The 16,430-nt window shown below is 38.2% G+C and overlaps 2 protein-coding genes across 2 annotated transcripts in view; both read left to right on the top strand.

Moving 5' to 3' along the window:
• Positions 1-6,148, top strand: myoz1b (myozenin 1b). The gene is made up of 6 exons (XM_079801127.1): positions 1-232; positions 1,360-1,456; positions 4,041-4,210; positions 4,521-4,605; positions 4,704-4,878; positions 4,978-6,148. Exons 2-6 carry the CDS (start codon positions 1,369-1,371, stop codon positions 5,210-5,212), a joined length of 753 nt encoding a protein of 250 aa, XP_079657253.1. The 5' UTR covers positions 1-232; positions 1,360-1,368; the 3' UTR covers positions 5,213-6,148.
• A 396-nt stretch (positions 6,149-6,544) lies between these two features.
• The window catches only part of usp54b (ubiquitin specific peptidase 54b), a 154,801-nt gene continuing 144,915 nt past the window's right edge, over positions 6,545-16,430 (top strand). Inside the window, exon 1 of the mRNA XM_079846343.1 lies at positions 6,545-6,597. The gene's annotated coding sequence lies outside the window, so the exon portion shown is untranslated. The remainder of the gene's footprint in view (positions 6,598-16,430) is intronic.

A 16,430-nucleotide genomic window follows, 5' to 3' on the forward strand; every position in this document is an offset into this window, starting at 1 on the left:
GTCCCTGTGCTGAACTAAACTGAACTAAACCCCCTCCCCACTCCCCAAAGACCTCCTGTCCCAAACACTCTGCTAGGATTTCACTCTTCCTGGGATGTAGAAGAGAGCAGTAGTTGGTAGAATTCTAGCCAACCCCAAGGAACTGGATTAACTTTAAAACAGCCCTCCTGGGAACCTTTGATTCAAACTGTGATTTGATTTGTTTTCTGAAACATTGATTCTTTGGTCTCAGGTAAGAGGAGTCATTGTGATGTTTGATTGATTGCAACAGGGGGAATTGCAGGTGATAAAATGTTATAATGAGCTCTTAATCTGGGCAGGCTGGTACTGAGGGTTAGAGTATGTCGAGATGATTTATTATTGTTTGCAAATGATAAAAATATATGTTGTTCTTGGATAGAGCTGCCTCATGCTGCATAGCATAAATCAAATAGATCTAATAAAATAGCACTGGATATTCTTCACATAAATATATATAAATATAATGAATTAATTACACATAAACACACAAACACTCAAAAATAACACCCCAACACTCTTCTATTTAAATGTATATATGCCATTGTTAATGATTTAACAGTGCAGTCCTTACTGAAATATTATTATTATTATTTATTTATAAGTTCAAATGCATTAATGTTTTCTCACAGCTCCTCAGAAATGTGTTTAATATGGCGTTCGGACCACTCAGGCTTACTATTGCAACCCTTCAGCAGGACATTTGAGGAATTTGCTGACCAGTTACCCATGGTGGATTTATTTAGTGTGCTAAAACAAAAATACCCCTCTTTGCAACAAGAGACTGCTGTCGGTTATGGAATTTAAAGTTTTACCAATTGACTGTAATTTAAATATACATTATAGTTAAATGTTGTGAATGTTATGAAGAAAGCCATATACAATTACAAAACGAACTGTTACTATTGTTAAAGACAGTAAAAAATGGGGTGTGAAAATGGGGAAGATGGGGTGAGATGTACCTCTTACACCTTTAATATTTCTCTTGACCACATAATATATTTAAAAGCATTGTTTGTAGGGTAAATAATATTGTTATTTTTATGGTCATGTTAGTTTAGTTTGAAGTGAAGAGGTAAAGTTAGACTCCTTATATAAGCCCTTCAGAATTTGGGCCCTTAATGGCATGTTGTTGCTGTTGTTATTATTTAGTTTAATAAAAAATGATAATTCACTGAGTTATGGGTCTTCATAATTCCATATAGCTGGGCTAGGTTTATGCCCATATCAATTGCATGATCATGGTAAATGAATACCTAAATACATTACAATTTTTCAGTAAATGCACATGGCATCTTTTCCAATCTTCCCGGTTCATTCAAATGTAATTTCCTTCCTCAGATTGCTGTGATGCCTGTCTCTGGAACACCTGCTCCAACCAACAAGAGGAAGAATCCTTCGAAAATCATCACAGACTTCTCAAACATCTCACAACATGGTCAGTGGTGTTTCTTTGTGTCACAAATACACACATGTAGTAGAAATACACACACACCACAATCTTAATTCTGGTTGAACACTCACTTGTGATATCCTGTGATGACCGGATGAGTGTTGTAAATGTCACACTTAATTACGAAAAGCCCTCACTGGTGTCCTGTGTCAACATGAAGAGCCAGAGCCAGAAATGCCAAACAACCCATAGGCTCTCTATAAATTTCCCGGGGTGTAAATCCCCACTGAGAACACTTAATTTAATGGTACTGTATCTGTAGAGCCTCAAAAAGAGAGAACACTTGGTGTAAGCACACAGCTATAGTATTGCAACCAACTGTAATGAGGGACTTGTGACTGTTTCTAAGAATAGAACAGTTTGAATAGTTTTTTTTAATGCATCATTAGATTCAGTGAAATGTCACATTTGAACTAGAAGAGCATGTCATAATGTTTTTGTTTGTGCTGGAGTCATGGGCTATCAATTCCCACAGTTTGAAGAGCTGTTGCAATGCAATTATTCATCCCAGCTTTGACATAAAAAAATGTCTCCGTCATACTATAAAGACCAATGTAATGAGCGGTTAGCCTATGCAGTGGGCCTATGTAGCTGGCCAATTATTCCTCTAAAGAGCATTAAATCTCAAAGACATTGTCAAACTGTGTGACTTCACAGCTCTCCTCTAATGAGCAGCTCTGTTATTAGGTGCTTTGCATTTGTGTGGGAAGGCTGTTTAGTGTACTAGATTCTCCCACTTCATCTGCTTGGCAGTGTGCTCATAATGGGCAGTTTGTTTACAGGACAACATTCTTGCGGCGAGCGTTTCAGAGCCAAATAAATTAACAGCAAAATGACTGCCAATAAGAAGAGCTGTTCGGCAGAGATTTCAAGCCGCTTAACTTCAAATTATTTCACTTCAATCTGTTTCAGCAGATTGTCACGCATACACACATAGGGACAAATATGTGTGATTCATGTTCTGTTAAAACTGTTTATACAAACACTTAGTTCCAAACTTTGAATTAAATTTTTATTTTTTGTCTCAGCTCAGTCCATGTTTGCACATTCTAGACAGACTGTGTATTTATTGTCGGTGGATTTGCTCTTCTTTTTGAAAGTTACTTTGATACGCCAGTAGGTGGCGACACAAGTTTTATAAGTGAGTCAATGAATCATTAGTTTGATTAATTCAAAACACTGATTTATTCAGGAACAAATTATGCATCCCTGCATCCAAATATGCCTAGTTCCCTACTATATAATGGAAAACAGTATGTGAAAAGAGCAGTATCTTCAAAGTCATAAGCTGCATTAGAATATGCATACTTCTCTAAAAAAGAGTAAACAAAAAGTACACAGGATTACATTCTACTTGCAGTTAAATTCTGGCAGAGAAGGGACGCAACTGTAAGTCACATGACAACATGGCGAGTGTAGTTCGGCCGGATTACATTCACACATTCAAAGTAATTACTTCTTCGAAACAAGAACCTCTTCTGTGAGTATGCAATTTCCGAATCTTTATGATTCATTGTTCACTCAATCAATTTGTTATAAAAAACACTGATTCATTCAGCAATGAAACGCCACTATTATGTGTTGATTTAAGATGCATATACGTTTTTTTAGTTTTTAAATACACAAAGTGACTATGAATAATATGTCTAAGATGTAAGCTACTCAAAATATATATTTTTTGTTTATTAAAGGTGCAGTGTGTAATAGTTATGAGGACCTATTAACAGAAATGCAATATAATATACATAACTATGTTTTCAGTGGTGTATAAAGACCTTACATAATGAACTGTTATGTTTTTATTACCTTAGAATAAGCTACATACACTTCAGATTCCTTTACAGTGAAGTCACCATTTTGTGCCGCCATGTTTCTACAGTAGACAAACTGCTCTACAGAGCGCTTGCTACTCTCTGCTGTCTCAGATGACGACATCTTTGCCCTGTGTCGGACACCGTAACTTCTCTATGTGCTTTGAAAGGTTGGGGTGAGCGGTGGACGGTTGCAATTTGCAACCTCGCCACTAGATGTCACTTAAATTTACACAGAGCTTCTTTAACCTATTTGTTTAAAAGCAGTGTTGCTGTTGGTTTGAATAAAGCTTAACCATAGTCCTAATTTCCTCTTTATATCTTACAAATAAGGTACAAAATCTATGAATGTGCAACTGCCTTGTTCTTTATTTTTCGTTATTCCCGAAACTCACCCACAAACACGCACACACCTACTGCTGAAGCTTGTCCAAGGATCTGATTTACAAAGTAATGCAAGCAGTGCCCAGCACAGCATCCTTCTCTTTGGTGTCGGATGTGGCTTGACTCCAAGTTTAATGGCTGATATTAAAGTTAAGAAAGAATATAATATATCCTAAAGCGTGCAGGGCTTCTGTCCTGTATAGGCTAATACCCTCTTTTTAATCGAAGTAAAAATACATGTTTTCATGCTTCATTTTGACACAAGGATAATGTTTCCATCTCCATTTTCTAGTCATTTTAATGATTTGAAAGGAACTGTGTTAATTCTGACTGAGTTTTCCTTTTTCCTTCCCCACCTCACTGACCTTGACCAGATGAGCAAGATGAGAATGCTGAAACCACTGAACTGGACTTGGGGACCAAAATCAAGGCCCCTAAAGATGTGATGTTGGAGGAGCTGTCTCTCATGAAGAACAAGGGCTCCAAAATGTTCAAGATGAGACAGAAAAGGGTGGAGAAATTCATCGTCAGTGACGAGAACCTGGTCAGCAAAAGAGGCATGAGAAAAGCAATAGCTTTGATAGGAAACAGAGGTTTATAGTGTGATTACATAGGATCGGGAACACAAAATAAACGTATGCATTATGCATGACCGCTTATCATGCTTATCATGTAAACAAATATTAAGAAATGATGTGGGAAGAAAGAGACAATTTGATTAAATTCACATTTACTCTGAACACTGTAGTATTCACATATCCCTACACACTCCTTAAGTTAATGAAACTTTAAATGTACAGTAGTACACAGCATGATACAGAATGATCTTCTCTTTGTTCCTCATGCCTTCTTAGGTAAACCTCCAGAACCTGGTTCCTTCTCTGGAATGTGAGTTGACTGCTCCACCTGAACCATCTCCCAAACCAGAGCCACCTCAAGGTAATCCTCACCTTGTAACATTATTTTTTATAACAGCAAACTTGTAAGTCCATGGAATTAGTATTTAGATGTTTGTTTTTCTGTTCTTTCTATGGCAGAGGAAGTAAATGCTGAGGTAGAGAAGGAAAAGAGACAATGTGAGTATGTTAAAACATACGTATCACCATGGGAAAATGCTATGAAAAATGATGAGGAACTTAAAGAAACCATGAGGTGGAAAATGCCAGGGCCTCAAGCTCACAAGGAACTTCCCAAGTACAAGAGTTTCAATAGGTACTATGATATTTTATCGTTTATAAAAATAATTCTACACAGAAGCTATACCTTTCGATAGTTGTAATTCATCTGATCCATCTTGTTCTTGCCCACAAGAATGGCTCTGCCCTTTGGAGGATTTGACAAGGCCTCTCGTCTTGTCACCTTTGAACCCCCTGAAATCAAGGCGACCGATGAGGAGCCGCAGCCAGTGCCCGTGTTGCAGTCTAACCTTTCTTGTCGGCCTTCTTTCAACCGCACTCCGATTGGCTGGATATGCAATGAGGAGCACAGCCAACTCCACATGGAGCTGGAAAACATCCCCTTTGATGGAGAGACTGACGACCTCTAAGAAACCTGCCCATCTTATGTAAACACAGACATGTATATTCACAACAACATACTGTACATGCTCTAGAGTAAAGGCCAAGTACAGATGCGTACAGAGAGAGATACACAGACCAGCAAACAGGGACCTTACGCACTCACACTCAAAAACTATGATTGATTCGTATTTGCGTGAGAAAGGAATGATCTTTGCCTGTTCTCCCATTGTTTTGTGTGCTGTTTACTATGGAAACGCATCATTGCATGTTGTGATTAGCTGGTTCATAGTTGGCAAACACATTATGCCTACTTGACCTCAATGATGATAGACATATAAAGTACCTAAAATGATCTAGCATTAAAATAAACTTTTGTCCCTAAACAGAATATTGTCTTATTTTTTTATATAGATAAGCAATCTGTCAATGTACTGTATTAATAATGTATTTGATCTTTGTTTAGTAGCTGGATCTCCTGTTCAAATGATGTCACATTACTTCTAAAATAGCAAAAACAATAAAGCAATAGATTTAATAAAAGAAAAAAAAAGACATGCATAAAACCTATCAAAGCATGCATAGTGGCTATTTTAAACGGATGAGATATTCTGTGGTGTTTTTTGTGTGTCTGTGCCACATTTTGGTATTTCTTGCTCAGTTTCTATTGTATTTAGCATTTAAAATCAGCTTCATATTTTAAGAGTCGGTTGAACTCTTATTCAGTTTATTTAAACTTATTTTAAGTTCCTTTTCAGCCCTGTCCCACATTTTACATGCAACTTCTATATGTTTTTAATAACTCATAGCAATATATGTCCCTAAAAAAGTGATGATGGCTCTTATTAACTTGACAGCTTAATACTAAATGTAGCCTATAACCGTATCCATTATTGTTTGAATTAAAATGTATTGTATTTTATGTCCTAAAACAGAATATATACTAAAAGCATTTTCTGACGGCTAAAGCACTTTCACTGATAACTTTGTTGAAAAAATGCACTTTTAATAAGCCCTACTTATACTAAGTTCGTAGAAAGTGCAAATTATTCACCATCAGCCACTCTGTTGTTTGCTTTTTGTGTGATTATATTATACAATGTTGGACTGCGAACACGCTAAGATGCTTTATTCAGAATTCACACAAAACCAAAACCGGTTACGTAATGGCATTCACACTACCAACCAGCTCCAGCAGATGGTAGCAGATCGGTCCTCAATCTAAAGGGAAGCCATGTATCGCGAGAACTGAATACACAGAGAACGTCGTTATCGCGAGATCTTCATGTATTGGCTGCGGCGCTGGATGGCGCTGGTGGAAATTTGGGAATGTGCGGTCAAGATTTCTCCCGGTTTGAGCTGACTGAGCTCGGACAGGACGCGAGACTGACTGCATCTGTGTGCGAGCTGTAAGGTGAGTAAGCACTCTTTAAACTTAATTAACGGTGCTCTCCTCGAGCGAAATTGGATGTATGTGCAAATCCGAACATGTAAACATCCATCCTGTAAGTGTAACTTGAATTCCAGCAAGCTTGCATTCCAGATGTGTAATGTGATGGGGGAAAAACGCGTGCGGATGCGTCTCCCTGTCTGAAGTCAAGGATGCTCGCTGGGACCATCCAAAACATTGTCACCTTTTTACAGACATATTTATCTCTGTCGTTGCCTTTGGCGTGGTCATACTCGGCATATTCAACCTGCAGAATGATTAGTTCAGACTGGCAGTGCACATGTAAATACTTTATTTGACAGTTCAATACTTTATTTATTGTTCAGTAATTTATGCATGATGTTTAAGTTAATTTTTAGGTCTTTATTGTCATTAAGCTTTTACTTAGTTATGTGTTGATAGATTACAAATTATTCTATCCGGCAGTTTTCATTGACTCACTGAAGTGGACAGCACATGGTCGATATTGATTTAGTTTTGTGGTTGCGTTTAAGTGATTAAACGAACAGTTAATCTAAAAAAATTAAAATTCTGTCATCGTTTACTCACACTGGTTTTGCTTCAAACTCCTATGACTTTCTTCTGTGGAAGACAAAAGGAGATGTTAGGCAGAATGACAACCTGTATAGAAAAAGATTCAACAAGAGTGTAATTCTGCCTAACATCTCCTTTTGTTTCCAAGGAAGAAAAAAAAGTCATACAGGTTTGAAACAACATAAGTAAATGATGAAAGAATTCAAATTTTTGTATGAACAAACCCTTTAAATTAATCTCATCCCTGTATAAATGCAGTGGACCTATTAGACAGGTTTTAAGGGCATCATAACAAGCATGTGCAGTATTCAAGAGCACAAATTCAGCTCAGAACACACCTATGATGTCCAAAAATGCTGCATGTTTCTGTGACTTTTGAGACACCGGTGTTGGCCAGCACATGTTCCATTACAAATGGTGCAGAAGAACAAGTGCACCGGGGTTTCCATTGCAACATTTGTTTCTTTCTTTTAATGCGGTCCTGGTTTAACTGCATAAATCTGAGGAGATTATGAAATTCCAGAGAATGTTATTCTGTAAATGATCATTTTGTGTAATGTAGTAAATCCCTTCTCATCATAGTAAGCAAGTGAGTAAGTGTCGTGTAGCCAAGTAGGGTGTCCCAATGTCCCATACTTGGAATTGGTGCTTTGCATTTCACCCATCCAAGTGCACACACAGCAGTGAGTATTGAACACACACACACACACACACACACACACACACACACACACACACACACACACACACACACACACACACACACACACACACACACACACACACACACACGGAGCAGCGGGCAGCCATTTTTTGCTGCGGTGCCCAGAGAGTGATTGGGGGTTAGGTGCCTTGCACCAGGGCACCTTAGTGTGCGCTGTTCATTCACTCCCCCCACCTACATTTCCTGCCAGTTGAGACTCGAACCCACGACCTTCGGGTAACAAGTCCGACTACCATTAGGCTACAACTGCCCCAGCATGTCCATTATTTGAGAACTTTTAGCTTCTGTGCAGGGTTGATTTCCTGTGATTTAGACGAAATGCAATAAAAATCTCTGGCCAGGGACCAGAATCTGTCGATTTTCCACATGAATGGCCCGGACTGGTGACCAGTCAGTCAGTCTCACGTCTTTTCGATTACGGGCCAGTATGTTTTTTTGCAGCGGCACATAATGCATGGGCTTCGGAACCATTGTATGTGGGTGGGACAAGACCCACCCACTTTTTAAGACCAATGATAGTTGACCCACTCACTTTTACCGTCTCTAATTCAGCGTATGTCTGTTCACCTACCCCTAATCGACACGTTAGATGCTTTATTTCCACTTTTTTATTTTATTGAAAATAAATGCCTTTTTGATCTATTATGTGATGGGAAAAGGGAGTAGAGCAAGTTCGGCAAAAGGCAGATACGAACCTTGCGTCGATTTGCATCAAAACTTTCTGCCATGCGCTTTACCCCTATACTATTGCCACTGTAAATACTTTGATATCTTCCGTAACTTTGTCTGGCCCAACCAGATGTTTAGTATCAAGGCGGGCTATTTGTGTATTTACAAATTACAAATTGTGTATTTATTTAGTGGCATTTACTAGGACCCATCCACATTTTTATTTGCTTTTGACGGCCATTCAATAATGCCATCTGCGCGTTCCAGGGCTCCAGACAAACTTTTTTTCACTAGGAGCACAGTGGCCCCCAAACTGAAAATTTTAGGGGCAGCACAACCAGAAAATTTAGGGGCGCACACCGTAAATCAACATGCTAACCAATTAGCTCCAGACTAACATTTGAGAGCAGTGGCACCAGCGCCACAAAAATGTATCATATGGTTAATTTAATCGTAAAATTACTATTGTTTTGCATTGTTTTGTTAATAAGTGCAGTTACTAATAATAATACATGTTTGTTTATTGGAAATTTAACAGTGAAGCGCTGAGCTTGAATTGTTATGGAGAAAAAATGAACTTTTATTAACAACAGTAATGTGCAAAAAAACAATTTTTATAAGGAAAATGTTTATATTCCACTCTTATTAAATATTGTTCTTAGTATTGTTAGTATTTTATTGTAGTACTGTTATACTATTGTTCACTTCTTATATAGTATCATACTGAACTAAAAGGAATACTCTTTACTTGTTTTCCGTGTAATCCAGTCACAATTTGAAGGAAAGTTTTTTTTTTGTGACTTTGTGACTTTTTTCCATATATTAAACGGGCTATATGCGTTTTTCTGAAATTTAAACTCGCGACTGACACCTGTGGCCAAAAAATAGAACTGCTCTTATTTTTTGCTCGCTCTCGCAGCGGTGGTGACGTCACATCCGCAGACAGCGCGGGAAAAACCTACCCGCCAGAAAATAGGAAAAATAGGATACAGGCTTATAGGTGCACCCACTGTGAGCGGACAAGGTGTCAGTATGCTCATCAGGAGATGTTTGAGTCATAAATGGTAAAATAAAAAGGCTATTGTTACGTTTATTTTGGGGAAAAAGTTGCATATAGCTCCTATGCCACCTCCTACTGGTTATAGTCAACCGCACCCCATGGGATTTTTTTTTTTTTGTTGCCATAAAGTGGCCAGCACCTTTAAACTTTTAGTTTTACAAATCATCACATTAAAAATAATATTAAAATTGGATAATATTTAGAGCTTTGAAGTGCTGGAAAAAGTGTGAAACACTTGAAAAGTGCTTGAATTTCACTCTCAAAAGGTTTTACGCACCCTGAGATGAATAATGTAAAAAAAAAAGAAAAGAAAAAACATTCAACTATTTCTTCCACAATACCATGGGGTGTTACTACATTCAATCCATGGTGAATGTTTATGATTTGTGGCCTGAAACCCCTGAATGTTTCAAAATGCAGTGTTGTGCGTGAACGAGTTCAAAAGAACGCGTTCATTGAACACGCTCATTTTTTCGTGAACGTTGAACTGAACGCAACACATTTTTTAATAAAGAACTTGAACGTGAATTAGTTCACATTATGTGTCATGAACGGCAGACATCACTGTAAATGAACGTTGGAATTTGTTTTCCATTGGAAACTGAGTGACATCTGTTTTCTCTTTTGAAACGCAACGAGATGGTGCCGCTTAAATCATGTCTCACCAGACAGAAATGGTTTTGACATTGTGTGCGCAATGCATTGCGGGCAACGTAGTGTCCGGCTGAGAATAGTTGAATAGCATACTGGCTTCCGCACAACGTTACCCGTGATGAATTGCAGCAGAGCGGGGTAGGCATAGCAACGCCGCGTAGCAGGCAACGACGAGAGCGCGGAGGGCTAGAGGAGCGAGAGAGAGAGAGAGAGAGAGAGAGAGACAGACCAAAGACGAGAGTGAGAGAAAGCGCTGCAAGTTTTTTGTGCCTTTGAGTTTTGCCTTCATTACCTTCATTCAAGAGTTTTGCTCATTTCATACACACACATATGTATATATAATATCATATATATCAAATAATATATACATATTTCATATTATATATTCTTTTTTTAATTAAATGCTGGTAGATTTCATTGCACTAAGTATAGAACTGGTCTACCTTGTCTGTACTGCTGCAAGTTTCATCACCTGGTAAGAAACCCACAATTGCAGTGTCATGAGCAAATGTCTACAATGAGCAGCTTCAAGGAACGTATAGTGATTTCTAGCTCGTAGTGTGAAAAAAAGGTATTTATTTGAATATCTCACGAAAAAAGTAAAATGAACTGAACTTTGAACTAGTTCAGAATTAAAATTGTGAACTTTGAACGTGAACTGTTCACTTTGAGCATGTATGAACTGAACTTGAACTAGTTCAGAAAAGCTGTGAACTGGCACAACACTGTCAAAATGTTTCTCCTGGTCTCTACGTCAACTCTATTTGCTCTGATATCTGTGGTTTATAACAGAGGATTCTGCACCAAACGCTTCCCACTAGGTCTCGCAGTAGCGATGTTATTAATACTGTGGTGAATTCAAATGCTTTCTCACTGGATCTCCCAGTGCTGTTTAGTAACAGTGTTGCGTGATCTAGATCCCATGTATGAGCTCGCGCTGCGTAGCTCAAACTAGTAGCACGGTTCCCTTCTGCTTTTGTTTCGTTTGCCGTCCGATGTTTCTCATATGTAACAGAAATAAATGGCAGCTCTTAATGGTTGGGCACTGCTGTGGTCGCACCAGTGCAACCTCCAACCAAATTCAGTCGCACCAACAGGAAAAAAAAATTGCAAAATGCGACCATTTAGTCGCAGTCTAGAGCCCTGTGTTCTCGCTCTCTTCTCGCAAAGTGACACACACCCGAGGCACTCTAACTCATTCGTCTCATTTGCTCCGGTTAAATAGTGCTTGTATTGCACATAATTTTATTAATTTCTGCAGGTTTCACACTCACACCGAAAGCGCACTCACTTCTGATCTGATATAAGTGGAACACACAAGCTGCAACTCAAACAGCTTGCGAGTCGCAAGTACCAAAAGGAGTGGATTACTGCGCTTAAATGGTCAAATACTACACAATTATGTAAAAACTACCTTGCTGAGTATTCCACTAAACACAGTCAGTTTTGGAACGCAGTTGAGAAAGATGGTGCATGTTGTGTAACAGTATATTGATTCCGTGCATAAACTCTTAAAGTGACAGCAGTCTAATATTCCTGCTGCTGTCTGCCATGTTAATCAAAGAACAAAAGAAAGAAAATCACACTCTGCTCTTGACTGAATAAGTTTTATAACCTTTAATTGTAAGCATTAATCTTTTTTTTTTACAACCCCAAATCAGAAAAAGTTGGGAAAGTATGGAAAACGCAAAAAAAAAAAATGAAGTGATTTCTAAATTTACTTTGACTTGTATTTCATTGCAGACAATATGAACACAAAATATTTCATGTTTTATCTGGTCAACTTCATGTCATTTGTAAATATGCATCCTTTCCTGTCATTCAGACCTGCAACACATTTCAAAAAAAGTTGGGACAGGAGCAATTTAGGGTTAGTAATGAGGTAAAATGGTTAAATAATGATGTGATTTGAAACAGGTGATGTCAACAGGTGATTGTAATTATGATTTGGTACAAAAGCAGCATCCAAGAAAGGTCTAATCCTTTAGGAGCAAAGATGGGCCGAGGATCGCCAGTTTGCCAACAATACGTGAGAAAATTATTGAAATGTTTAAAAACAATGTTCCTCAAAGAAAGATAGGAAGAGATTTGGATATTTCACATGCAACAGTGCATAACATAATTAAAAGATTCAAGGAATCTGGAGGAATTTCAGTGCGTAAAGGACAAGGGCGCAAGCCTAAGCTGAACAACCGTGATCTCCGATCCCTCAGGTGGCACTGCATCAAGAATCGTCATTCATCTATAAGCGATATCACCACATGGGCTCAGGACTACTTTGGCAAACCTTTGTCAAGTACCACAATACGTAGTTACATCCACAAATGCCAGTTAAAACTGTACTGTGCCAAAAGGAAGCCCTATGTTAACAGTGTCCAGAAGCGCCGTCGACTTTTCTGGGCTCGGAGGCATCTGGGATGGACCATCACACAGTGGAAACGTGTACTGTGGTCAGATGAATCAGTATTTGAGGTATTTTTTGGGAGGAATGGACGCCGTGTGCTCCGGACCAAAGAAGAAAAGGATCATCCAGACTGTTACCAGCAACAAGTCCAAAAGCCAGGGTCTGTCATGGTATGGGGTTGTGTCAGTGCCCTTGGCAAAGGTAACTTGCACTTCTGTGAAGGTACCATTAATGCTGAAAAGTACATAGAGATTTTGGAGCATAATATGCTGCCTTCAAGAAGACATATTTTCCAGGGACGTCCATGCATATTTCAACAAGACAATGCAAAACCACATTCTGCACACATTACAAAGTCCTGGCTGCGGAGGAAGAGGGTACGGGTACTTGACTGGCCTGCCTGCAGTCCCGACCTGTCTCCATTAGAGAATGTGTGGCGCATTTTGAAGCGCAAAATGCGACAATGAAGACCCTGTACTGTTGTCCACCTTAAGACTTGTTTGCAGGAAGAATGGGACAAAATTACACCTGAAACACTTCATCACTTGGTGTCTTCAGTCCCTAAACGTCTTTTAAGTGTTGTGAAAAGGAATGGAAACATTACAAAGTGGTAAATGCTTTACTGTCCCAACTTTTTTTGAAATGTGTTGCAGGTCTGAATGACAGGAAAGGATGCATATTTACAAATTACATGAAGTTGACCAGACAAAACATGAAATATTTTGTGTTCATATTGTCTGCAATGAAATACAAGTCAAAGTAAATTTAGAAATCACTTCTTTTTTTTTTATTTGCAATTTCCATACTGTCCCACCTTTTTCTGATTTGGGGTTGTAATTGTTTACAATAAAAACTATCCAGTGTTATTTTACATTTGATTTCTTTAATTTCTGCAGTTTAATTTCTTACCTAAATAATAACCTACTGTTACATGTTTATTTCATATCTCTCTTTATTCTATTGCATTTATTTATGCTGTAATTTACAATTAGTTTATTTGTTCTTATTCGATTACTTTATACTTGTGTTTTTTATGAAAAGAAATTGCATTGAACAAAAGTAGATTTTTGTTTGTATGTGCTGTCAATTATAGTTCTTGGAAAGAAAACCTGTATCGGCAGGTCACACTTACAAAAAAAAATTGGAAATCGGAATCGGCCAAGAAAATTGCAATTGGTGCATCTCTAGTCTTTTTGTGTATATTGGTGTGATACACATTGGTAGGTTTTGTAATGTTTCAGTTAGGCACATGTTGCATGTGTCATATTAGCTGTGAGATCAGCAGTTATGTCTTATTTCAGATTTAAAGCTGTTTTAATATGAGTGGACCGTAATTACTGCTACTATTTTGAGATTAATAAACTCCATTAATGCAGAATGATAATTCATTTCCAGCACCTTTCCTTTCTATTTGTTTTCAAGGCACCCACTTTAAACGTGTGTAATTTTGTCAATGACGGCCATCCCTGAGAAGAGCTTCTCAGGCCCATTAGGGGGCCCCTGTGCTTTTATGCGCTTCATGAGTGGCCCTCATGGGGGTCATCAGTCAACAGGCGCTCCGCACTCCACAGAGAGAAGTGCGTGTGCGGCGTGTTGGTTAAAAGCCTGTGAAAATGAAATGAGGGACTCTCTGTGGCGGTGTAACCTTTCTGATTTCATCATGCAGCTCAGGTTGTAGTTCTTACACAACGTGATTGTAAAGCTGTTTTAAACCCCCTCTCTGAGAACGTCACTCCGAGCTTTTACAGCTGGGGGGGCGGGGGTTTGGAAAAGATTGGATTTTTATCAGCTTGTGCGATTATGTTTCTTCTCTGAGGCTGAGTGGAAAGGCTGGGTGGTGTTTGGCTTGGTTGTTAATGGGAGAAGTGTACAGGTTGGTCATAGAGATGCTTTGAGATCGTGCTCACGATTGTAATATGTGTGCTGCTTGCTTCTGTTCGAAAGAGATCAGTCGAACAGTACAGCACATCATTTATCAAACTGTGATGCCCTATATCTCATCTTATATTACTTCAACAAACCTTTAAATGCTGGATAAAACCAAATATATAGATTTTTTATAGAAATGCTGTCTTGTTTAAATGTCCTAAACTTTTTAGAGGAAACATTTAAACAATGTTTTTTTAATGTAGCCTATAATATATAAATAGGGATGCACCGAATGTTCGGCAACCGAAATTATTCGGCCGAAAATAGCGAATAAGTGAAAAGACCGTATAAATATAACCGAACAATGGCGCTTGATCAAATATAGCAACCAGCGCGTTTGAGAGAGAGGCGCGCACACTTCTAAATGCAGAAAACATGTTGGAAGTGTGGAAGTGTCCGAGATAGATGCAAAAATGGCTGCTTGCAGACACCATCTAAGCACCCTCAAATGCAAGCAAGAGCACCCTCAGTTGATACTGTATATTGGCAAATGCTCCAGTGCATATTTGTGTCTGTAGAACGTCAAATGTATCCATTTACGTGTTTCTGCAGCAGAGACAGGCTCGCAAAACCTCTCATGAACAAACAAAAAAAAAGTGTAGAAATGAATCGACGTAAGTAAGATAATTATTGTGCATTGTTAGCAGCTTCATTGAACTTTGTACTTTGTGAGATTGTGATGAACTGACATAGCGACAGCGTTTAGTGATCGTAAATGGAGCAGTCTTGGCTTGCTGTCGAGTCTACCGTCTATATAATTAATTGAATAAAACTATTGTTTTTCATGTTGCAATGCAAACAGGATTAATGGCCAATTGCACGCTGCAAAGTTTCGGAAGTGAAATAGTAACGCATTGAAGCAATGTAAAGGCAGACTAATAGACTTAATCGAAAAATATTAATTTAAAAATATTTTTGAAATTCTAAATAATCTTAAAGGACAACTCCGGTGAAAAATGAACCTAGGGGTAATTACCGAGTAGATCGTTCTCTGGGATGCGTTTGCATGAAAATCGAATGTAAAGAGTTTTATCTCTAAAAACAGATTAGCTTATAATGCTAGTCTATGGGGCATAGAATAAGTCAAATTAAATCGCTAGTTAATACCACTAACAAGGCTCAAAATAGCCTCACACTAACACGGTAGCATAATGAGGGTCCCTACATGCAAACCGAAGCATTGAGAACTTTGTAAGTGTACAAACAGTTTAATAAGAAGATACTTTATAATAAAGACAGTACATTACGCGTATACAGACAGGAGCCATCTTGGAAAACAGTTTCGACGAGTCGAGCCACGAACGCTGTGCTCAGCTGCGATAATTCCTATCGACCAGCTCACTTAGCACAGCGTTCGTGGCTCGATTCGTCGAGACTGTTTTCCAAGATGGCTCCTGTCTGTATACGCGTAATGTACTGTATGTTAATTACCCCTAGGTTCATTTTTCACTGGAGTTGTCCTTTAAATGTCTCACTGTACTATCACTGCTGTGGTGGAGACGTTGCATAGCCTTCATCTACACTTTAATAGAGCACCCTCAGAGATTTGATTATGATACCTGTAGGCATAATAGGCCAAATATAAGATAAGATGGCCAAATATATATATATTTTTATAATAATAATAAAAAATTAAAAAAAGTATTTTATGTTATATTGTGCTTTGTTTGTATAGTCTGCTGGAATGCTAAAAAAATTCAGTGTTAAATAAATATTTTTAAATTGTAGTTTTGTAATTTATTTTTCTTTAAAAAAAGCAAGACAAAATAGTCAAAAGGACATTTTTACAAATTTATGCAATAGTGAAAAAATTGGCGAAAAAA

Source organism: Gobio gobio (genome assembly GCF_949357685.1).
Source record: "Gobio gobio genome assembly, chromosome: 20".
Classification (NCBI taxonomy): domain Eukaryota; kingdom Metazoa; phylum Chordata; class Actinopteri; order Cypriniformes; family Gobionidae; genus Gobio; species Gobio gobio.

What these genes read in the sequence shown, in the direction of transcription:
- myoz1b (XM_079801127.1), top strand. Translation starts at nt 1,369, where the DNA reads ATGCCTGTCTCTGGAACACCTGCTCCAACCAACAAGAGGAAGAATCCT. An exon ending in TCGTCAGTGACGAGAACCTG is followed by an intron (nt 4,211 to 4,520) that starts GTCAGCAAAAGA and finishes ATGCCTTCTTAG; the next exon opens with GTAAACCTCCAGAACCTGGT. An exon ending in AAGTACAAGAGTTTCAATAG is followed by an intron (nt 4,879 to 4,977) that starts GTACTATGATAT and finishes CTTGCCCACAAG; the next exon opens with AATGGCTCTGCCCTTTGGAG.